The 25,364-nt window shown below is 47.9% G+C and overlaps 1 protein-coding gene across 1 annotated transcript in view; it reads right to left on the bottom strand.

Moving 5' to 3' along the window:
* The window catches only part of SND1 (staphylococcal nuclease and tudor domain containing 1), a 419,819-nt gene that overhangs the window by 97,002 nt on the left and 297,453 nt on the right, over window positions 1-25,364 (bottom strand). Inside the window, exon 16 of the mRNA XM_027968778.3 lies at window positions 2,689-2,798. Coding sequence (XP_027824579.2) covers window positions 2,689-2,798 — 110 coding nt within the window. The remainder of the gene's footprint in view (window positions 1-2,688; window positions 2,799-25,364) is intronic.

Genomic DNA, 25,364 nt, shown 5'->3' with positions numbered 1-25,364 from the left:
GACAGTTTTCAGGGCAAGGTGCCCCATACTTAAGCTTTCTGTCTGCTCCCTGCTAGGGTGTTTATTACACAGTCTCTCCCCTGCTTCACATCCTTCTCAAGGCAGTCTCTGGGTTCCTGAGTCCAGCTCGATGGCCATGCCTCCCTCTGTGGGGTCACACATGAGGCCCAGGAGGTGCTGTGAAATCAACGTAAGACCTGAGTGCTGCTCCTTTCTGAGATCAGACTTGTAGTGACTGGGGAAGGTAGGCAGGGGCTGGAGGACTGCTGGCCCAAATTAAGATAATAGAACATATATATATAAAGGGGATGTGGTAGGGTCAAGGACAATCGCATCACCACACCTGTTTTACTGAGCTAAATGTGATTACTAAGGGAACAGGCAGGAGGTGAGAGAACCCATTCGCCTGTGGCCATCACAGCAGCAGTTTGGCCCCTGAAGAGTTCCTGGAATGAAGTCTTCAGTGGACACTGCCTTGAAGGTGAGAGTTACGTGCAGTGCACGTCTGTGGTCTAAGGGTGGGAAGGACCTCTACACTTGAGGACCAATCCGGCGGGCTTTTCTACATTCTTGTGGGGTAGGGGGAAGATGGCAAAGAGAAACTCTCCCCAGGACAACTCCTGAAATAAAAACGAGAATACTATACAGGCAAAAGTTAGTGAACAAACCTATAACAAAACAAAAACCCCTCTTCATTCCTATACTGTTCAGAAAGGAGTTTTCATATACTATGAAGGAAACTGCCCAGAATAGGCTGTAACTGGTTCCTTTAGTCAGAATCCCAAGTTATCCTCCGTTTAGGCCATACTTGTCTTTCCTCTGCATAAAGACCTTTCAAACCCGTCAGCCCGACGATCATCCAAGCGGCTAAGAAAATGTGGAAAGGCTCTCTGTCAAGAATCCCCAACTTACAGCTATGAAAGATTGGGACACTCCAACTAAGAAAGACCAATATCAGTGGTGGATAAGACTGAGGATGCCAGGGGCACCAAAGAGGATGGGGAAAATGCTTTAGCTTTTTCAGCAATCAAATATCAGCAAGTACACAGACAAAGCTAAGGTGATAATAACCATGAGACAGCAGAAGAGCTTTGGGCCACTCACTCCTTTCAGTGGTCAGTATTCTCTTTGACCCCCTTGTGCTTTTGGATATCACCAGCGGGCCAGAAACATGATCAGGAAGAAAAGTGGCTAGGGAAACAAGAGTTGAAAAAGAAAAGGGAAAGCACCTTTAGAAGATGTGAAACAACAGGAAGAGGATACTGGTGAGAAATGAACAGAACCATGACTAAGAGAGTAAGTGATGAGGATGTTACCAACAAATGTCTCAGGCAGCCCAGGGAGCGGATTTCCTTCCCCATCTAAAGCATAACCAACCCACCAACCTTTGTTCCTGCTCCCTATGTGAAGTCTTCAAGTCATGACCTTGAGTGGACTCACCTGCTTATTCCAACATGAAACAGTGCTGCAGATCCTTAATCAAAGGGGATATTGCAGGAGGGAAATTCCCAAACATCCACCCCTGTAACTCAATTCCTATAGGGTCAAAAATGTCAATAGCTACTGACAACAGGCGCGTCTGGATTCTGGAAACACTTCTCTGGCATGCGGGGAGCGGGGTATCTTAAATTGATAACAATTCAGCCCGCACTGCGCAGTTGCAAGATGGTAGGGAAAGACACTTTGCATACCAACATAAGGACTGCTTCTTCACGAACAAATGCATCTGACCACACATGAAATAGAGGGCAATGTGATACTGATGAGACAATTAAGGAGGTTAGCACCCCCCCTTAATATATTCACTGACATTTCAAATCAATATGAGAGCTGTGAAAGCTTATAAACAGGTATTTGTACCACTTAACATCCCAAAGAAGCCCACACTATTGCTCCCAAGAATCTACAAAGATCCACGAGCAAGATAACCTCTAAGATCCCCATAATCTTTTTCACTATGTTATGAAATATGATACTGCATTAAAGCAGGAGGTACCCTGTGGATTTGATTGTTTTAAAAAAAAAAAAAAGGAAAAAGGCAGATCTAAAACCCTAAGCCTGAGTCCAGCACACTTCCCACTGTCCTTTTCTGTGTCCCGCCTAGAAGAATGAGTGACAGGCATACTCCTGGAAAGAAGATGGATCTGTTGACTATGACTTGATAGAAATTAGCAGGTAGATGGGCACCATGGCAGCTGAGCAGCCTCGCTCCTGCCTGCAAGAGCCAGCCCAACAGGCAGAAACAGAAATACAATTAAATTAAGTCAGAAAACCCGCTACAGAAAATGCAATTACTCAAAGATACAAATAAATGTTCAAAGAAAATTGGCCCCTGACAGGGTTAGTCAAGCTTCTAAATCCAGCTGGAGGCAGGCAGCTCTGGGCTGATTCACCAAGGAGGAGACCGCAGAGCAGAAGGCTCACTGCTTCAGCATCCTGGCTGGGCCAGCCGGCGTTCACCCCGCATCCCAGGACACCCAGGGTGAGGAGCAATTGGTGGGTGGCTGGTCAATGAAGCAGGTCTCCAGGAACAGGATGTGGGCAGACACGGAATCGATCATGGACGTGGAAGGCGGAGCGCCAGAGAAAGGGGCAGACGGGTCTCCGACATTGCAGGAAAACACCAGACCGAGTGAGCCCCGCTCCCTCCACCCTCCTCATCCAAGAAGCAACTGGAAGACGTCCTACCTCTCGCTGCAGCACCAGCTCCTTGGTGAAAAGTGTTGCCTCCTCACTGAATGGCTCCCCTTCCTGCACCAAGCCTGGGAGGTTCCGGGCTCCTCTGGGGCATTCGATACCTGTGTTAGGAGAAAGGAAGCATTTGTGATGAAAAGGGGCCTGTGAGGTCTGGTGTTTAGCAAGAATGGTCCCCTCACTCTGGGAGCCAGACAGGTACTAGATGATAATGCAGGACAGGACAGGTAAGTGGTAGGAGGGGAGGTGTTCAGTTCATCTGAGGTGGGGAAACGACCACTATCAGGGCAGCAACAGTGGAGAGGGGGATCTTGGTCACAGAGTCTGAAAATTATTAAGATAGCCAGGGGAGTTCCAAGTAAGATATTCAGGAAACACCCCCTACTCCACCAAGATGTGGGGTGAATCCTTGTCTTAGACTCCTCACTCTGTAAGGGCCTATAGTCTCGCTGCTTCAATCATCACTTACACAAATGGCTCTCTCACCTAAATTACACTGATATCCCCAGCCATTCTGCCTCCTGAGAGCCGTTCTGGCTGATGCCTAGACATTTTCTCTTTACTATCTGACTTGCGCATCCAATTCAAAAGTGTTAACTTGGTGTCATTTTCCTCTTCAAATAAGCCTCCCCCTCTGTCCTCTGGCTATATTTGGGACAACAGCACCATCAGTATTTCATTCAGAATGGGAGACAGAAAAAAAACCCAGAATCTTGATGAAATATTAGGTGTCTGAAGCCAGACAGACCTGGATTCGCTGTCATTTATTAGATCTGTGATCATGGCCCAGTGACTGAGCCCACTCAAAGCCTCAGTTGTCCTATTTGTAAAACCTACTTCACGTGGCTGTTGGTGGAATTAGGGGAGATTATTACAGCAAATATTTAGTAACATGCCTGACACATGGAAAGGTTCAGTACATTTTAGCTCTTATTATTGTATCATTATTATCACTGACACAATTACCTATGCTCAAAATCTCAGTCATCTTTCACTCTACAAAGTAGCTTGCAAGATTCTTGAGGACAGAATCTCACCCTTCACACGCCTGTGTACTCAAGGACAGCACTGTATACAATATGGGTGCTCACTAATCAAAGCAGACTGTGTTTTCTTTCTCTTTGTTTCAATCACTGATGTTGCAGGTTTTTATCATTGATGGTGCGCACCTGTGACAGGCTGCGAACTCTGTCACATTCTGATGTCTGAATTAGATTTTCCCCAAATTCAAACCACAGCTATAATTATGAAGCCAAAAACGTGACCTAGGTTAGAGACCTAGGAAAGGAAAATAATCAAGATATGGGGGGGGCGGGATGCACTTAGTGCCCATATCTAAACCACTGCTGGCCTCTCCTGCGCAATAGGCAGTTCTGCTGGGAGGTGTGACCTCTTATTTATAAACAGCCTCAGGGACAGTGACAGCCGATCTGGCTCGGGGAGGTGGCGTAGGGTGGACACCTGCTGGGACTCTTTGGGAGAACGGGGGCCACCGCTGCTGGGACAGACGGTACACCCCTTACGGATGAAGCCAGGTGGCTGTGCGTGTTTCTGGCCGCAGCACAGATTCAAGGTCAAGGAGCTCAGAGGAAAGGTAACAGTTTATACCCCAGGTTTTCAGAAGCCCAAGAACAGCGCTTTCTCTCCAAGCCTCCAGGCCTCAGCAAAGGAACACATGACGTCAAACAGAACTCTGCACGGGGAGCACAGCACCAGGAGAGGAACCACGGCAGGGGAGCACCTGGAGCTGGTGCCAGGACCATTCCCCCACTAAGGCGGAGATGGGACGGGGAAGGCCTTGCCCGAGTGCCACCTGCGCAGAAGGCCACCAGGGCTGCCTCTCTCCCTTCCCGCACCTTAGTGCCAATCTGTAAGGACAAGTGGAACTGGTTTTTTGAAAAAGACATCAATAAACTCATGGGACCAAAAAGCCTAAGATTCACTTTGAGAGGAGATGAGGGCTCCAGAAAAATGAAAACTAGCCCATCCATGACTTTCACAATGTTATTAGCTAAAAACCCTTTCCATTTTACATGTGTAAACTAAGCAAACGTTGTAATTATCAGAGGAAAATAAACCATTCTATTCTGGCCACATAACCACAGGTAAAACACTGTTGCTCAAACAAGAGTACTGCAAAAACAAGCATTCAGTTTGTTTGTGACTCTTGGATGGGACGTGACTCGGGTGCTGTGGGTGAGGCTGCGGAAGGACATAGAGTCACTCTAGGTGACCAGATGTCCCCACTCTCTTCCTGTCCCTGCCTGGGTATTCTGAAGTCTCAAGGGAGCAACACAACCTGCCAGCCCTCTCTGAATCCTGGGAGATCACCAAGTGACTAACTGGAGAGGCAGGATGGCCCACTGAGCCTGGGGAGGCAAACAAGTCAAGCTGAAATGGATTCAGGTTAGCTTCCTGGCGAGACTCTTGGGCCTGTGGTGAGCAAACCTTAGCCACTGCATGTGGACTCACAGGCTAAGGCGGGCCTAAGTCCTGCTGCCCCTCCACCTGCCAGGAGCTGGGTTCCAGCTCTTCAAGGGGAGAAAGCTGAACTAGGCTGTCTCCTTGCCCTTCAAATGGGAAAAGTAAACACATCCCAGCACATCAATTCCCATCAGGCCGACAGGTAAGAGAAAGGAAAGTTGCCTGAGAACAAGAATATCATCGCTGCCTTTATCATTCACTCTCCCCTTTCTCCCGGGCTGACTCATCCCTCTCTCTGACCTGCCTCTTCTGAAGTTAACCCCTTCTGAGGCAAAACCTGTCTCAACGTCGCATCTCAGGTCTGGGTCAGGATGGCTTAGCCGACGCTAATTACTAGGACAGAGAGAGGGTCTATCCAGTGGGAGCAGGTGCCAAACACTGAAAACCAGGTGAACCCAGGTATAAGTTCTAGGAAAATAAAGGTGGGGGCGGGGGAATGAGCATTTACTGAGCATCCTTGACTATCTATGAACTGACATGTGGCCCCAAGTCACCAAGTAGCCAATCTGAACCCTAGATTGTCAGACGCTAAAGCTACCGAGAAAAAGCCCAGTTTCTGGAGTCAAGGACTGCTCTTGCCAGACAGTGTTGGACAAGGGAGGAGTGCAGGACTGGGGGACTCCATTTTGTGTCAGGCAGGTGAGGGCAAGAATAGCTGGAGTTGACGTGTGTGGCAGACATGCCCCCACGGCACTGGGGTCCTCATGAGAGCAGAGGCGGGGGGTATCCCTAGATACAATGGGGGCCCCAGGCTGGATCGTAAAACAGGGAGTGGGTGAGTGAGGTGAAATCTATTACCAGACCAGGGCTCACAGCTGGGGCTAGGAAAGCAGGAAGGGCTTTTACATCACTGACTGACTGAGTGTTAGAAACCTGATGAGCCAAGCTACTTCTGTAGACGGTCTGAGCAGATGAGTGTTTTTCAAACTTTTATCATGTATTATGATTCCCTTCCCCCACTCACATATGGGGATGTACATATATACAGCAGTTTCCACAAAAGAGTGGTCAGTTGTGACTACACGTGATACTCTGTCTCCCTTCTCTATTTCATTAATGAAAACAGCACTGAATTAACTGAAAACCTTGGGGTGAGGGGGAGGAGCTGCAAGGTCTAGGGCTTGGGGAAGACTGAGGTGTGAAGACAAAAGGCTGGGTGGCCTGATGGCTCTCTTTGAGAGGTCAAAGGCCACACCAAGTGCTTACATACCAGCTTTGGGACTTGGCTTTTGTTTCCCAAGGGATCAAGGACAGGACGAGAAATATGCGGCCCACTAACAGAGAGTAAGTCAAACAAGGTAACGTCATAAGGTAGGAGAGACAAGACGTAGGGCAGGGGGGGGACACGTGCAGCCAGCGAGGGGAGTCCCTCCTCCCTGAGAGCCTGGCCAGCAGGGAAGCCCGTCTGCACTGTACCTCCGACTCAGATGCCCCTCAGTGCCGGGCTGGCGTGCTGCTTTGTTACTGATGCAACAGACTTAGAGAGGGCTAAAGAAAGCACATCCAAGGAATGGAGGCCGGTTTCTCTGGCAGTGGCCCGGAGGCTGCAGCGGCCACACGGGGCCAGCCCACATGCCGCAAAGGGGAGCAGCCCAGATGGTGGGAAGGAAGCGTGTGTCATTGGGTTCCGGAAGCCCTCGGCAGGCAGGCCAGGCAGAGCTGCAATTCTGGTTGGGGTTCAATCGCCACTATCTGCTGTCTTTCCCACTAAGGCCCGGGGCCGCCCTGCCTGCTCACGAGGACACAGTTAATTCTGCTGAGCTTCCAATGCCACACGTGCAGGTCAGCCACGAATACTGAGGTGTGAAGACAGAAGGCTGGGTGGCCTGACGGCCCTCTTTGAGAGGTCAAAGGCCACACCAAGTGCTTATATACCAGCTTTGGGACTTGGCTTTTGTGTCCCAAGGGATCAAGGACAGGACAGGAGAAATATGCGGCCCACTAGCAGAGAGTAAGTCAAACAAGGCAACGTCATAAGGTAGGAGAGACAAGACGTAGCTGCTGAAGGCAGCTGACACAGGCAAGCCTCGAATACTGAAAATGCTGTTGTTGTCTTTGTAAATCCCAAACATTCTTGAACATTTCCTTCTCTATAATGGGGAGGGCAGAATGTAGAAGAAAGAGACCCCCATGGGGCTCTCGCAGCTGACTTCTGCCAAGGGCAGACACAGGAGAGGCAGGCCAGACACATCTGCTTCTGCTCCAGAGGCTCCCTGACCTCTTTAAAGCCCGACAGACAGACCTGCCTAAGGGAAAAGCCATTATTCCTCACACCTTCTCTATGCTTTCTGGGATAGGAAGGCCGACCAAGATTACTTAAAAACAACCAGAAGAGAATTTGCTTGATCCTGTACAACTGAGAAAGAGAAAATTCATCACCAGGCATCGGCACATCATTTCTGGTTTCTATTCTGCTGCTGACAAAAGTATCATACATCTCCAAGCCTCAAGGTCTCTGACTGTAAAATGAAGGAGCTCCAAAATTCTCTCCTGGCCAGGAAATCTTACCATCTGCATTATGCCCTTCTGAGATTTTCCATGTCGGGTTCAACTCTGGGAGTACAGGGTGCCTCCTTTCAAATGTCAAATTCTGGAGTTATATACAGCATATTAAAAAGAAATTATACATTTAGAGACATTGACTAACTAGGTCAATTAACACAAACACTTTGGTCAGTCAGCTCTGGAGCAAGAAGTACAAATTGTTGTAAATGATACGATAATGGCTACATAAGATTCTGTTGATGGCCATACGAAAGAGTCGTGTATTGCTTGAATATTTTACATTATATGTTGAGTTTTATGACAATTAAGCCTCTGGGCTCAAAGCGTGGTGCGTTTTTTCTTTATGGAAGTGAGGGAAGTATCACAAATTCGCCTCGGCTAGAAGTGACACCTTCTCAATGGCTCTTAGTCCAGCAAACAAGAGGCCAGGCATTTGCGGCTAGAAACAGAACTCTAGTGGAAATAGTAACCAATTGGAAGGATTAGTTGATGGTGTTTATTACTCATCTACTGTGTGTTTGTTACTGCATTGGACATCACGGAGGGAAGGCTGGAGCCTTGTGCCAACTTTGGATACTTGCTGAGATTCCCTGGCAGACCTCTTCTCCCTCTATTTCACAAATACACATCACTGCCTACTCAGGGTTAGGCACTGGGTTGGGAGATGAAAACTCAATGATGAAAAAGACAGACTTTGTCCTAATGAAGCCTAACTAGCAGCATGATGATATCATCTTCCCCACCACTGTAGGAAGTATGCTGTCGGTGATGGAATTTATCATCAGTCTGTAGGGTGCTGGATGTTATGCAGTAACACGCCATATCTGGATTATGGCGGGCAGGTGCATCCGTGTCTAGGAGCCTATTGGGAAGATGCACTGGACAAGTCAATCACAAGCTCACCACTGACCTGTCCCTTGCTAAGGAGGCAGCCTCAGGCAGCTGCTTTCCTGCTCATGGCCCTGGCTTCTGTCCTCTCCCTGGTCACAAGTTGGGGATGGATGTTAGAGCAGGAGGTGAGAAATGAGGGAGGGCAGAGTTGCTCCTGTACCTGATTCAAGGATAGTCAATTTATAGCAGATGGCAGAGGGGAAGCAAGCTCTGTCTGAAGAGAAGTAAAGATAACAGGTGAGAAAGATTCTCTCTGGAAACTGGGCAGCACCCAGAACATGAGGCCATTAGGAAGAGGAAGGAGGGGAGGGCATTGCTTCAACACTGGAGCAGGGAGGTGCGAACCACCTCTGACCAAAGACCACCCCTCCGGGGTTCCAGAATCCGGAAAGTCTGATCTTAGCTTGGCTCCTGTTTACTAGATGTTCCCATTAATCTGCTCTCTCCTCTCACTGCTACCACAAGTAAGCCAGTGTGAGAACCTGGTATTTCCAACCCAAATAAAACTAAGATGAAATTGCTTCTTGGGGTAGGTACTGGGTCTTGTTGTTGTTCAGTCGCTAAGTCATGTCTGACTCTTTGCGACCCCATGAACTGCAGCATGCCAGGCCTCCCTGTCCTTCACCATCTCCCTGAGTTTGCTCAAACCCATGTCCACTGAGTTGGTGATGCCATCCAACCATCTCGTCCTCTGTTGCTCTCCTTCTCTTGCCCTCAGTCTTTCCCAGTACCGGAGTCTTTTCCAGTGAATCAGCTCTTTGCATCAGGTGGCCAAAGTATTGGAGTTTCAGCCTCAGCATCAGTCCTTCCAATGAATATTCAGGACTGATTTCCTATACGTTTGACTGGTTTGATCTCCTTGCAGTCCAAGAGACTCTCAAGAGTTTTCTCCAGCACCATAGTTCAAAGCATCAATTCTTCAGTGTTTAGTTTAAATAAGCAGGGTGACAACATACAGCCTTGATATACTCTTTCCCAATCTGTAACCAGTCTGTTGTTCCATGTCCAGTTCTAACTGTTGCTTCTTGACCTGCATACAGGTTTCTCAGGAGGCAGGTAAGATGGTCTGGTATTCCCATCTCTTTCAGAATTTTCCACAGTTTGATGTGATCCAAACAGCCAAGGCTTTAGCATAATGAAGCAGAAGTTTTTCTGGAATTCCCTTGCTTTTTCTACGATCCAGTGTATGTTGGCAATTTGATCTCTGGTTCCTCTGCCTTTTCTAAATCCAGCTTTTACATCTGGAAGTTCTTAGTCCACATACTACTGAAGCCTTACTGAAAGGATTTTGAGTGTTACCTTGCTAGCATATGAAATGAGTACAACTGTAGGAGTACTCTGAGCATTCTTTGGCATTGCCCTTCTTTGGGATTGGAATGAAAACTGACCTTTTCCAGTCCTGTAGCCACTGCTGAGTTTTCCAAAGTTGCCGACATATTGAGTACAGCACTTTCACAGCATCATCTCTTAGGATCTGAAATAGCTCAGCTGAAATTCCATCACTTCCACTAGCTCTGTTCGTAGTAACACTTCCTAAGGCCCACTTGACTTCACATTCCAGGATGTCTGGCTCTAGGTGACTGAGGATTGTCTTCAGTTCACTTCAGTTCAGTCACTCAGTGGTGTCCGACTCTTTACGACCCCATGAATCGCAGCACGCCAGGCCTCCCTGTCTATCACCAACTCCCGGAGTTCACTCAGACTTGCGTCCATTGAGTCAGTGATGCCATCCAGCCACTCATCCTCTGTCGTCCCCTTTTTCTCCTGCCCCCAATCCCTCCCAGCGTCAAAGTCTTTTCCAATGAGTCAACTCTTCGCATGAGGTGGCCTAAGTACTGGAGTTTCAGCTTTAGCATCATTCCTTCTAAAGAAATCCCAGGGCTGATCTCCTTCAGAATGGACTGGTTGGATCTCCTTGCAGTCCAAGGGACTCTCAAGAGTCTTCTCCAACACCACAGTTCAAAAGCATCAATTCTTCGGCGCTCAGCCTTCTTCATAGTCCAACTCTCACATCCATACATGACCATTGGAAAAACCATAGCCTTGACTAGACGGACCTTAGTCGGCAAAGTAATGTCTCTGCTTTTGAATATACTATCTAAGCTGGTCATAACTTTTCTTCCAAGGAGTAAGCGTCTTTTAATTTCATGGCTGCAGTCACCATCTGCAGTGATTTTGGAACCTAGAAAAATAAAGTCTGACACTGTTTGCACTGTTTCTCCATCTACTTCCCATGAAGTGATGGGACCAGATGCCATGATCTTCGTTTTCTGAATGTTGAGCTTTAAGCCAACTTTTTTGCTCTCCTCTTTCACTTTCATCAAGAGGCTTTTTAGTTCCTCTTCACTTTCTGCCATAAGGGTGGTGTCATCTGCATATCTGAGGTTATTGATATTTCTCCCGGCCATCTTGATTCCAGCTTGTGTTTCTTCCAGTCCAGCGTTTCTCATAATGTACTCTGCATAGAAGTTAAATAAGCAGGGTGACAATATACAGCCTTGGCGTACTCCTTTTCCTATTTGGAACCAGTCTGTTGTTCCATGTCCAGTTCTGGCTGCTGCTTCCTGACCTGCATACAGATTTCTCAAGAGGCAGGTTAGGTGGTCTGGTATTCCCATCTCTTTCAGAATTTTCCACAGTTGATTGTGATCCACACAGTCAAAGGCTTTGGCATAGTCAATAAAGCAGAAATAGATGTTTTTCTGGAACTCTCTTGCTTTTCCATGATCCAGCGGATGTTGGCAATTTGATCTCTGGTTCCTCTGCCTTTTCTAAAACCAGCTTCAACATCAGGGAGTTCACGGTTCACGTATTGCTGAAGCCTGGCTTGGAGAATTTTGAGCATTACTTTACTAGTGTGTGAGATGAGTGCAATTGTGCGGTAGTTTGAGCATTCTTTGGCATTGCTTTTCTTTGGAATTGGAATGAAAACTGACCTTTTCCAGTCCTGTGGCCACTGCTGAGTTTTCCAAATTTGCTGGCGTATTGAGTGCAGCACTTTCACAGCATCATCTTTCAGGATTTGAATTAGCTGTATTGGAATTCTTAGTCCAATTTATTTTTTCAAGTATCTGACACACTGCCTAGCACAGAGCGGCACTGTAATTCCTCAAGCAAGACTGCATAAATATTAGTGAAAAATACTTCTGGAAAGAAGTCCATACACAGAGAAGGAAATGGCTCATGAACAGTCAGGGTCACAGACCTCATGCAAATACCAGCAAGGGGCTGACAGGATCCCGAACTACACACATCCCATTTTCCCACAGAGACACTTGAAGGACAAAAAGAAAACATAGCTATACCCATTTGCCCCTCTGGTCTTTGAATTGGCACACTTTGGAAAAGAAATTTAAGTGGACAGGGCACATGGGCAGCACTGACCAGCACTGCTGATGCTGGGAAAGACTGAAGGCAGGAGGAGAAGGAGACGACAGAGGATGAGATGGCTGGATCGCATCACCGACTGGATGGACGTGAGTTTGAGCAACCTCTGCGAGTTGGTGATGGACAGGGAAGCCTGGCGTGCTGCAGTCCATGAGGTAGCAAAGAGTTGGACACAGCTGAGTGACTGAACTGGACTGACCAGCAATGTCAGTGAGACCTGAGGCTGGAGCACCGCAATCGTGTTTGGCTTCCAATGCAACAGAGGAGGAAAACAATGCCCACCCGTGACCCCCTGTTCGGTTCCAGGCAGTCATGCAGCCAGATGGAAGGGCAGAAAACTGAAGTGCACTTAGAGAGCAGTGGGAGATGACTCAGGGGCGGGGATGCCTGCCTTGAAAGGAAAAGATAAAAGGTGCTAAATCTGTACAGCTCGGCTAAGTGGTGACTAAGAGGGTGACAGTAATCCGCAAATATTTGAAAGGTGTAAACACAAAAAGGAGGGGAAATGCTCAGCCTGAAAACAGGGGGTGTAATTATTAGGGGAAGGAAAATCTGGATGAAATATCGGAAAAACTTAGTGTGGGGATGACTACGGGGTTATAAATAAGGTTCCTGAAAGGAAAAGGCAATTATTTGATCCTAAAGCTGAAAGGTGGCCATGAGGCCTGTCCCTCTGCTTCTGGGAAAGCAGCCTGGACCAGGGGACTTTTATTTTCTACATTTAAGGAGAGACTTCTTCAGTAAATCTAAGTCAAAATACTTCTGCTTTAAGTACTGCTTCCTGAAATTTTAACCAATTTTGTTGGTCAAACCACAGAAGAGACAAAATGACTGTTCTGGTGGCGCTTTCAGAATAAAAACAGGCTTTACCTGCTAGCATGTGACATGTGCCTGACCAGCAGATACAGTGGAGCTAAGCAGAACCGGCCACAGACAGCTGGGTAGAGCAGAGGACTGGATTATCTCCCGTCCTGGAGCATCTTCATCCCTACTCTCCAAGTCCCGGGTGAGCACTTGGGGAAGTGCTGCAAGCTTCCCACAGAGAAGACCACGGACGCTCTCCCTTCTTGCTACATAAATGCAGTCTCCTGAAGTGAATGTCAAGGACAAGGCACAGACAGAAAGCTAAAATAAGCTGCCTGTCACACTGACTGCACTCCGGTACCTCTGCCTGAGTCCTTGCTGCTGCAGTTGGCCAATTCGTAACTCCCTGCCTCATGGCAAACAGTAAAGAACCTGCCTGCCAATGCAGTAGACCTGTGCTTGACCCCCTGGGTAGGGAAGATCTCCTGGAGAAGGGGATGGCTAGCCACTCGAATATTCTGGCCTGGAGAGTCCCATGGACAGAGGAGTCTGGTGGGCCACAGTCAGATGTGACTCGCAAAGAGTCAGACGTGACTGAGCGACTAACAATCAATTAGTTCCATTTCTCTGCTTTCCCCTGCCATCCTTACCCCCAAGAACAACAACAACAAAAACCACGTCACCCAGAGAGTGAGACAGTGAACTCCGTATTTAGAGAGTAAGACACAGCAGTCTAAGAAAAGTAACACTTCCTTATTTTTCTACTCTCTCCCTAAGCATCAAAAACAGAATCTAGACCTCTTAAGCTTTCGGCACAAAACACAGAGACAGATAGGCCAGCTGCCTGATGGTAAGGAACGTAGTTATCATCTGAATCCTTATGCCAAGCCAAACCCTTGCACGTGGGTGGATTGCAGAAATGAAAACACGTCTTGGGATTTTCCTGGCGGTCCAGTGGTTAAGACTCTGCCTGCCAAGGCAGGAGGTAATCTGTGGTTGGGGAATTAAGATCCCACAGGCCTCGTGGTGTGGCCAAATAAATAAATAAATAGAACTGTTTAAGAAAAAAAGGAGAAGAAGAATCCCATGTACCAAATAGTTTGCTTGTCGTCTTCTCTCATAAGATTTAAAGCAGAAATTGTCTGGAGGCCCCAAGCTGCAAATGTTGTCAGTGAGTCACATTCCCAAAATGGCCCAAGGAGCAAGGCAAACCATAGACCATTGATTCCTAAGAATTCTATAGCATATAAGGCCTCAATTTGTACTGAAAGGGTCAGAAACAAATGAGGATTTTGCATTGTCTCATATACTTTATTTTCTCTCTTGTTCGCTAAACCGCTATTTTGTTACCTTGGAGGAGGTGGCATCTTCTGGGCCAATTTTGGAACATGTCACTGGTACGGCCCTTTCGGTGATGAGAAGATAGGGATAAAAGAAGAATGAAGGAATCCTAATTAAAGGGATCACACTCCTCAGGTAATTGAAGTCAGGGGAGTCAGAACTGGGCAAGAGCTGAGACCGAAGCTGTTTTTAGTTCATATTTCCAACTGTTTGAGGGAGACTTTCAGTAGGCTGTTTGATTTGGTCATGTTTGATGCATTCATTGAAAAGACCAGAAAGCGAAGTTAACTGGCAAACAGGAGCAATGAGATCCAGTCTCCACAACGTGATGGGAGCATTGGCTCCCCGTGAAGAAAGGGAGGGGTGGGGAGAGGCCAACCATAGGGAAGAACAAGTTTCTCTGGCACAAGAGTCATACGGTGTGAGCACTAGGAGAGTCTCACCTCCATGGGTTGTCAGCCCATAACTGGTGGATCCCATTCTGCAGTTACCTGAGGGAACGGACATGCCACTCCTCTCTGGAGCCCCAGAAAGTAGATACTCAATAACTGTCTGCCAAACAAATACCAGAGAGTAAAAACAGATGCGGCAAGCCTGTAATAACAATGTCTTCTTCCGAGTTCCTGCAAACATACTATACTAGTTAATGCTTGGCGAATTTACCACAGAATCTTGCAACTCTCACTTCTGGGACTTTAAGGAGAGAGAGTGTTAGATGCTAAATCACTGGCCGCTGTCTGAGAAGGAGACAAGGAAGGGATGGCTTAGAGGCCTCATGCTGGATGGCTGGCCCAGGCGGGGCGCAGAACTGGCTTCACCAACTTGATTTATCATTGGCTTTAGACACCGAAGAATCATTCCCCAAAGGGAGAGGAGCTTTTTCAGATGGAGCTGGAGTGGCAGATAATAATGGGGCTAGCATCAGAATAACCTTTTATGATTTGTCCCACCACAGAGCAAGAGATGGAAAACGATGATTTTTTTTTTTAAAGGGAGAAAAAACTCTCACTGACAAACGAGGCTGTTCCCGTCCCATGACATGCCAAGTGCACGGCCGTAAACAAGGCAGCCAGGCTTTCTCTGGGGGTGTGTTTGTGAAGGGGAGGGTGGAGATGGCAGGCTGTCTGCTTCCCGACACACATGTTCATTTGGGGGTTTGCGGCAAGCAGCAGCTGCAATAAGATCACCACCAACCAGGAGCAGAATGAAACCACCATGCCCTCTAAGAATGCTTTCCATTGGGTTTCTCCTAATGATCCCTATCAACATAGCCACCTCACAACATTACACAGAAAACAAAGCATCTGAGGTCAAGAGCTAGGTCCACAACGGTCTTTCCAGAGACCAGAGAGCCGCATGACTCCAGTGCTTACGAAACACTGTGGCACCATGGAGACCGAACCTAACAAGCCCAAACCCGCATCTGAGTGGTGAGGGGGAGTCGGTTTCTATGAGAACCTTAACGTTAGCTTTTTCTGACTTATTTTAAACATGTAACTTTATCTCTGAATCAAAACTTAGACTTCTAAAACATAAATGTCATTTTCGGTACCCCAAAATCCTCGTGTTGGGTCTTTCAAATTCCCTGTTCGTGGATAAAGAGACCAACCTGAATCTCCTGTTCAGGCTGGTAGAGAAGAGCTCCAGGGAAGGGGGAAAACCACGGGAAACAAGCACGTGGATCCTGCAATACCAGCTTCCAGGAGGTATCCTGCCATACACCTGGCAGCCAAATGTAAAAGCTGCTTACTCGCATAAATTTAGAGTGACTTTTTCTAAACCAAGCTGTGTTGTTATTTGAACAAAATGCTTCTGAGATGTGTGGAGTACACTTTCAAACCACTGCCTTTCTTGAGCTTTCCACTCACAGAAAATGTCTCTGAGCTTCTCCTCCTGAGGCAAGTGAAAGCCCAATGTCTAGATTAGTATGCTCAGCTAGTGGAACTGGAGAAGAGAAAAACCAGTGACTGGCAGGAATACTAAGACCCCTGGAGCAAGGAGAGTGAATAAGACTGTGAGCTGAGACGCTATGAGGAAGAGACCTCCACCTCACCCTCTTTACATTTCAAGGAAGAAATGAAAACAAGCCAAAAAGGAGAGGAATTCTGAGAAACCAAGGTTCTTAAAGAGCACAGGCTGATTGTGGATGCAGAAATACATACTATCCAGATAAGTAGCTTGAATTCTGGACTATGGATGAAGACCGGCATTCACCTTTGTTTTGTTTCGGTTTCACAAAAAAGGGGTCAGCAGACAGCTTCCTGAGGACTAAGTCCAACCCACCGCCTGTTTTTGTACAACCCATGAGTTAACAATGGTGTCTGCATTTCTGAATGGTTGCAAAAGAAATATTCTGTGACATGGGAAACACTGGATGCAATTCAAATTTCAGTGTCTCTTTCCTGTCTGGCCCTTCAGAGAAGAGGTGGGTTGACTCTTCCCTGTTGTAAAACTGGGTAAAAAAAAAAAAAAAAAAAATCCAGGCAAGGCAGTGTTTCAATTCTCAGAACCAGAGGATCAGTACAGGCGACAGCATGAGGATATCCTAAACAAAGGCACTAAAAAAAGTCCACGGTCACATAGCTGAAGAGAGCTAAGAAGCCAGCACACGTGGATCAAGGGAAGCCGATGCAGCCAACAGCAAGCATGGGCGTGTGCCTGCTCACTGGCTCTCCAGCACTCCGTTCTAGGAACGTCGTCACTCTGGTACCCACCATCTTCCCCTGTATTCCCACTCTACTCCCGCAGACCCTATTCAAATCTGTGAACTTTCTAGGGTTGCCCTTCTCTGTTTACCACAACCGCTTCCTTCTAGTCCAGGACAGCAAACTCTCACTATCACACTTCTCGCTGGTACTCAGACTTCATCTTTCTGCTCTTCTTGGAAAAGTAACTTGATCTATCTCTGCATGCACTCGACACTGTGCCCCAACGCCACAGTGAAGGTCTTTCCCTTTCCTCCCTTCTCCTGGGTCCTCTCTCTGGGCTGCTCGTCTTCTCTCCTGCTGTTGCCCTTGGTTATGTTTTGGGCCCCTTCCTTCCCACTCTCTGCAGCCTCCCTTGGAAAGCCCATCCATTTTCACGTTCTCCATCACTGTGATCACCTGGAACCCACAGGCAGGTAAGCCTGAACTGTCCTCTAAGCTCTCAAGGAGTGTCTGACAATCCTCAAGGATCTGGTCGACACCTCCCCCTGACCATCCTGTCAGTCCCTCAAACTCAACCTCACCTTCCTGCTAACTCTCTTCCACTGCTTCCATTGTGCCCGAGTCCGACTGCGGCACTAGCAACCCGTTAGGTCTAAAATTCTCACCTGTATTTGATTTGTCCCTACTTTGTCCACATCACCTACTGATTGCTACATCTTATCGATCCCATTAATTCCACCTCCACAGTTGTTTACGTAAACCATGGGATCTTCTGAACCCTCAACCTGACTCTGCTTGTTCAGGCTCCTGTCACTTCTGGCCAAGTCTTCTGATCTACCTGCCTGCCCTTCATTTCCCCCATCCCGATTCTTCCTTCCTTCCTGATTTTCCTAAAACTCTTCAGTGGCTTCCATATAAAATCAGAAATCCACAACCTGACACTCTAGGCCTTCTAAAATCTGGTCCAATTCCTTGGGACCATATGAAACATCCATTACCCACTTGACAGCCCTTCAAATACAAGAAGACAGTAAAACATTTATTTTCTCTCATCCTCATGTTCTATTTTCTCCAGTCTAAACATCCTCAGGTGTTCACAAGATGTGGGTTTTTTACTTCCTACCATTCTACTGCTTTTATTCCTTGAAAGTAAAAGTGTAGTCACTCAGTTGTGTCCAACTCTTTTCGACCCCATGGGCTGTAGCCCACCAAGCTCCTCTGTCCATGGGATTCTCCAGGCAAGATTACTGGAATGGGTTGCTATTCCTTTCTCCAGAGGATCTTCCCAACCCAGGGATCAAACCCAGGTCTCCTGCATTGCAGGCAGATTCTTTACCATCAGAGCCACTAGGGAACTTACATCTTCCAATAGGAAATACCTTTACGGCTGACTTCACTGAGAGGTCTGATGGGGTAGTGGGGCTCATTCACTGGGAGCAGCCCTTCTTGCATGCTGCAGAGAGGTACCTCTGGAGGTGAACTTGCCAAGTTGGACTGATTGGGGAGGGGTTTGCAGAGACTGGACCAGCACTACTCCCCCACCCATGACCAGGCAGAGGTAAGATGTTTCCTCCAGGCAGGAGGCTGCAGCAAGAGACAGCTCCATCAGTGCAGAAGGAGCCCCTGGGATGTGGGAGCTCTTGAAGGGGGTGTGGGGAGCAGTGGGGCCCATCCTGAGGAAGGCAGCAGCCTCAATGGCCTCCATTCCAGCCCGCCTCCATTCTACTTCGCAGCAGTCGCCCCAGGCACCGTGGAGACCCTGGTGGTGTTGTGACAAGCCGTCTATTCATTTCCTCTCTCATTCAGGGGGCTCTCGGGGATAAAAAGGAACAGCAAATCCAAACCACTGCCTCGAATCCACTTTGCAGAATTCAGGGAAAGAGAGTTCTATTGAAGTGATTATCTGCTCTGTTTGGGAGACCAGAGGGAAAGAAAAGGATTTCGGCATCCGGTGCCTGCCATGGATGCATTCCTGCAGAAACGATGACTGCAGCCATCACTGTGGCCAGTGGGACACTGACAGCACGGCTGGCACTTAATTGAGGCTGTTTAGCTCCTGTCACAGTGTGGCAACGGGGCAGCAGAGCACCCGGATCTGAGCTGTGACGCAGGACACAGAGCTTAGCTGAAAAGCTAGGAGGAGGGAGCACAGGGAGGAAGAGAATCAGGGACCTGACAGACAGGCTGCCTGATTTTTTGCAGCGAGTGGGAGATATAAACTTGTCTCACCAGGCTGGGCCTGTCTTCAAGGCAGAGGAAAGCTGCTGCAGTGGGCTTATTATTCACAGCTGTGGGACAGCTTGTGCCACAAGCCCCGGGATGAGAAGCCTGCTCTGAATTGTGTACATTTCTAACAAGGCTGCGAGTCACTGGCGAGGGAGTGGCAGTGGCGTCTTCACAGTGGGTGGGGACGATCAACTTCTCCAACACAGCTCGCAATCAAGCATGTTGCCCGGTGGTGATTCTGGGTGCTGTGACAACCGAGGGGGGGAGTGTGTGCATGCGCCTGCACACACTTGCATGTGCTCACATATCCAAGGAAAGCGGTGCAAAGAGGGGAGGAAAGGGGTGGGGGGAGGCAGACCGAAGGGCGGAGGAAGGAGGTACTGAGGAGGAGCAGGGGTCGTAATGACCTGGATGAGACACTGCTGTTTGCTGGGAGAGTGACACCAGGGCTGTGTCCACCTATGGACTGGCACAGACACTCGGTGAGAATGACTGAAGGGCAGAGGCCAGAGACAGGAATGGGTGGATTCCTCAGCAGAGCAAAGGCCAGAATCAAGTTTTGTTTCAGGGAGAAAGGAGATATGAGCCGCCCTTCTGCTGCCCCTGCCCTGGACACGCTTTCCAAGCCCCAGACTGCCTATAGGGTCCTTCCATCATCCTGAAAACTCACAGTGCTGGCTTGTTTGTGCTGTCTCTGTTCTCAGTTCATGCTTCAACATATCTGAGCCTCACTCCCCGAAAGGCCAGCCTTGTCAGGGATCACAACCAGGAAGAAATGCCATCGGTGGAAGACTTTCAGACCATGGACAGTGGCTCCTCTGGGGTTAGAGGAAGTACCTGCACACACACACGCACGCACACACACACACACACACACACGCATGCACACACACGTACGTGTGAGCACTGTTTCTTCCCTCAAGTGTGCCCCCTTCCATATCTGCCTAGGAGGACCAGTGCTGGGGAATCAGAAGCTTGTTACAAGGCACCTATGTTTACAATAAATGCCAGAGGGCACATTCTTGTAAGGAATCTGGGGGCTCTGAAATGCTGTATACCATGTGGTTGCCTGTTTTATGTGACTATTTTTCTGTTTCCATAGTTTGTGTCATTAAATAATGCTTTGTTCTCTTAAAATATATAACAGGGACTTCTCCGATGGTACAGTGGTTAAGGCCCTGCCTTCCAATGCAGGGGGTGTGGGTTCAATTCCTGGTCAGGGAGCTAAGACCCCACATGCCTCCTGGACAAAACACCAAAATATTCAAAAAAAAAAAAAAAGAAGAAGAAGAAAGAAAAAAACTTTAAAAAAGAAATTAAAAAATGCAACAAAACAAAATGACAGTCTTGGATTGGGTTCTTCCTTTCTGGACCCTTGCTCCATACTCTAGCAAGTCCTCCAGCCCAGATGGACTCCTCGGGATCAGAAGGCAATCAGATGCCCTGGCACAATGAACTCTCCGGCTATACACCTGCAGACCCAGGGACAAAAAAGGAGAAAGCCTACTCCATCCTAGAGCAGCCATCGAAGGAGACACTGACTCCTGAATGGCAGAGGACAGCTGTTGGTAAGAGGGTGGGGGCGTGAGGAGGCCAGTTTCCTAGCATAACAGCCAAGAGAAAAACAAAAACAAGAGAAGTGTTTCACATGGAGGTTGTCTCCCCTCGTGTCACTAAACTGGAAAATTCTATATTCTGTATTTCACCCACCCTTAGCCAGCTGTTCTTGGCTTGAGTCAGGAGAAAGGAAAATGTTTTGGTTGGGGAACAAGGGATTTCTCCTGGCCAGCCTGGAACCACAAGGAGCTCAATCACTAAATGATGACTCTGGGGACCACAAAAAGGGCGTTCCTTCCTCTATCATAAAGCCAATTGGTATCCTATAGAGTGAATGAGAACATAACCAAACTGCTGCTGTTCAGTGACCCAGGCCTACCCCATAGAAAGAAGCCTGAACGGCTACTTGCAGCCCTTGGGACAGACAGGATCAAAGAATACATATGATGAACGTCTGGAGGCACTGAGTTCAGTCTAAACCACTGAAGTCACCTTGTGTGGACCAGGAGAGCCAGCACTAATAATCTGCTAGGACCCTAAAGGTTCTTATTTCCCTGTTACCCATGTTCCGAGATTCTAATGTATTAATCTTTGTAGATGGGTGATGCGGTTTAAAATACTGTCGGCCTGGGCTGCCATTCCCTCCCGTGGGGTCTCAAAATAACTCTGCACAAATCATTTTTGCTAACCACTCACTTGGGCAGCTCTTCCCTGCCAGAACACACACGTCTTATGTAACGGCAGGAGCTGCCCAGCCTGCTGAGAGGAGGGCGTTCCCAGAGCGCAGCTGCCCGCGGCCCCTCAGGCTCTGTGCAGCCTGGGCTTGGAAGCCAGCTCTGTCCCCAGGCCCAGGCTCCCTCAGCAAGAGAAGACCCCCAGGGGATTCAGGGGCTCCTCAGGAAGGTCATCCCATTCCAGCCTGCCTTAGCAATCGTGCAACCGGGACGTTCTGCGAGCACTTCCAGGGCAAAGGTTGACTCTTAGATTTTTGGAAAGTGATGAGTAGGGGAAGGAACCCAGCGCCTCTCCTCTGAGGATTCACACAGTTCAGGGTGGACGATAGAAACAGACAGAACACAAAGCCACAGGAGGAGTGGAAGGGGAGAGGGGCCACAGGATGCCTCACGAAGCCTGCTCCCACACCTCAGGTCTCTGAGACACCTGTGGTCCTACTCCCACACCTCAGGCCCCGGAGACACCTGTGGTCCTGCTTCCACACCTCAGGTCTCTGAGACACCTGTGGTCCTGCTCCCACACCTCAGGCCCCGGAGACACCTGTGGTCCTGCTCCCACACCTCAGGCCCCGGAGACACCTGTGGTCCTGCTCCCACACCTCAGGCCTCGGAGACACCTGTGGTCCTGCTCCCACACCTCAGGCCTCGGAGACACCTCTGGTCCTGCTCCCACACCTCAGGCCTCGGAGACACCTGTGGTCCTGCTTCCACACCTCAGGCCCCAGAGACACCTGTGGTCCTGCTCCCACACCTCAGGCCTCGGAGACACCTGTGGTCCTGCTCCCACACCTCAGGCCCCGGAGACACCTGTGGTCCTGCTCCCACACCTCAAGCCTTGGAGACACCTGTGGTCCTGCTCCCACACCTCAGGCCTCGGAGACACCTGTGGTCCTGCTCCCACACCTCAGGCCTCGGAGACACCTGTGGTCCTGGCCAGGCTTCCCTGTTAACCTTCCTCTCAGAGCCCCTCTTGTTCCCCTCAGGCTCTGAGGTCAGAACCTCCTCTCTCGACTGCTCCCCTTCAACCTGCTCCTTTGCAGCTGCTTTCTCCTTGAAACCCCAACCCTGGGCAAGTACATTCACGCCCTCTGCTTCAGATTCCATTCTGAGTGGATGCCTCTCAGTTTTCATCTTTACTTCAGACCTTTCTATCGAATTCATCTGGACCTGCAAAAATCCACAGGCGTCTAACATTCATGGTTTCAAAGCTGACCTAACAACCTCCTCCTTGCAAACATCCTATTATTGACAAGCCAGAAAAGTAACCATTCTCTCTGTGCCATCCTCTATTATCAAATAATCAGCAAAATTCTACATCAGAACCTTCCTGGCCAGATCTGTTCTTTCCTCTTCATCCCCACCATGAAGCCTAAGTCCAGGTGTCCCCCAACCACACTTCCTGACTTCAGTGTGGATTCCCCCAATCTAGTCTTTGTACTGTGGTACAAGTAATCTCTTTTTAAGAGATTATGTGTACGGACTTTCGCTATATCTAATAACATGGATGAAACGCAGACAAAACCTGGATAAAATAAACTTGGGTAAAATAAGACCATAACTCCAAGTACGATGGCCAAGAGAGGCAAGACTCATCTATGGTGACAGAAGTCAAAATACTGGTTATCTCTGAGGGGAAGGCCATTATAGAGCCTGCTGGGATGTGAGAAATATTCTGCATCTGGGGTAGTGGTGACCTGGAGTTATACATGTACTGTTATAACATAAAATTACTAAAGCTGTATACTTAAGATTTGCGTGCTTTATTATGTAGTAATCTTTCCTAGAGCTTAAGAAAAAAAAGATGATGCATTATCCACCATTCATTGCTTCCTTGCTTCCTATTACCTATCTTAGGAATGACTAACCTGGGGAGGATGGGGCTGGGACAGGGTGTGCGTCAAGAATGTGTCTGTGCCCAGCGGTGTCTGACTCTGCAGCCCCATGGACTTTAGCCCACCAGGTTCCTCTGTCCAGGGGATTTCCCAGGCAAGAATACTGGAGTGGGTTGCCATTTCCCCCTCCAGGGGATCTTCCCAACCCAGGGATCAAATCTGCGTCTCTGTCATTTCCTGTGTTGGCAGGAGGACTCTTCACCACCTGGGAAGCCCTAAGATAGGCTTGGGCTAGTGTTTGCCAATCTAGTGAAATTGTATGAAAATCTCTGTGTGGTCATGTATTTTCAGAAGACTGGTAGCCTTCTTCAGATTTACCACTCACAGAGAATGTCTATGACTTTCCTTTGAGATACAACCTAAGCAGCACAGACACAGGTCGCTTCAAAGACGAGGAGTCAGACTTTCCAAACTCACCTTTTACCACTGTCCCTCTTACAAGAGACGTGCTAGCCGTATTAAACTATCTGCATTCTGAGTAACAATGCTTTTTCAAGTTTCCTCTCTTTCCTTGTCTGCTTATACCCCTTTCCTCATCGTCTGTATCTGGCAATTGTTGGAGAGAAGGCCTACAGCTCTCTAAGGTGCACAAAGAGGTTGCTGATTACCCTAAATAGCAAAGAAACTGAACGACAAGGTAGGGTGAACTAAACAACTCAGAGGGGAAACAACTCAGACGTGAAGTCCAGTGAAATAATCCGGTTTCAAAGGGTGGCCTGAAGCTGGGCAGAAGCGCAGTGAAAACACTGTTGAAGGAATGAATGAATCACAGTACTTGGATCCAGTGCTTTTGTAGTAAAGAAACTGAAGACCTCTGCTTATTACATATGAGACGAGAGAAGAAAGATTCAATGAGGGAAGAGTCAGGGGTCAAAGTTAACAAGATAACATGGAAAGGGATAACACTTAGTGTCTAAACAGAAGATGGGGGGCGAGGGGGGTGTGACAAACACGGTTTAATACAAGTTGATGTATAAAGGATCTAAAAAACATACACGGCCACAAGTCTATAATACACAAAACCTAATGGAAAACTTGGAGGATGAAAGCTGCTTATCTTTCCTAGGTTTCTAGACTAAACACAAAAGGAAATGTCTGTAAGGTCACCTTCATGAATCATCTAAGCATTTACAGAATCATAGCATTTTACAGTTGGGAAGAACCTTAGAAATCACTGAGCTCAAACTATTTTCACATAGGAGGAAACAGGAAATCAGAGAAGTTAAATGACCTACACAAAGTTACATGCCTACTTGGTTATGAGACACAGATTATAAGCCCTATCTTTTGACAGGCAGTTGTTCTTTCCATTGAATCCTATCAGTTCAGGCTGAATGCACTTCATTGTAGGCTGCCCAGTGTCCTGCTTTAGCCTACGGAATTCTGGTTTGGGGGATCTCTTCGTGAGCAGACATATAATATAATCTGACTGGCTATGTTGGCTTTTATAAAACACATTAGGAACTTGTTGCTATTATCATAGCTAGGTTTATGTATCATTGGAAGGCTTTTTTGGGGACATATGTCAGAGAATGTAGACGCATCAGAAAGAAACTAGTTTAACAAGTAATAGCTACTGTAATCTGAACGGTAAATCTGGTTGTGGTTAAGCACCAGATTACAGATGGTAAAGAATCTACCTACAATGTGGGAGACCTGGGTTTAGTCCCTGGGTCCAGAAAATCCCCTAGAGAGGGGAATGGCAACCCACTCCTGTGTACTTGCCTGGAGAATCCCATGGACAGGAGTCTGGCAGGCTACAGTCCATGGTGCCACAAAGGAGTCAGACACAACTGAGTGACTACACTTTTTAAGTGCTTCTTAAAAACATGCATCACACTATTTAATACTTAGAGCACCCTAATGTACAGATGAGATAACTGAGGAAAAGACAGGTTAAATAATGTGCCCTAGATAACTGAGTTTATAAATGGCAGATCCAGAATTTGAGTCTGTTCCTATGAGTTGGAAATTCATATTTGGAATGAACTCACTATAGTATCCCCATAAAAAAAAGACATCTCACAGAATTCCCAGGGTCGGAGTTGCTATGAGTGTAGTCACTCCTGGTTTAAGGCGCTCACAGTGACAGACTTGAAAAATGGACATGCTACGGTGATGCTCTTCCTCAGGATGCGGTGGTTGGGTAGGTTGATCATGCCCACCCACCAGACTTTACAGTATTTCTACCATGTCCCAAG

This window comes from Ovis aries, chromosome 4 (assembly GCF_016772045.2).
Source record: "Ovis aries strain OAR_USU_Benz2616 breed Rambouillet chromosome 4, ARS-UI_Ramb_v3.0, whole genome shotgun sequence".
NCBI classification, from domain to species: domain Eukaryota; kingdom Metazoa; phylum Chordata; class Mammalia; order Artiodactyla; family Bovidae; genus Ovis; species Ovis aries.
Note: the sequence above shows the minus strand (reverse complement) of the source record. Positions and strands in the feature narration are given on the sequence as shown.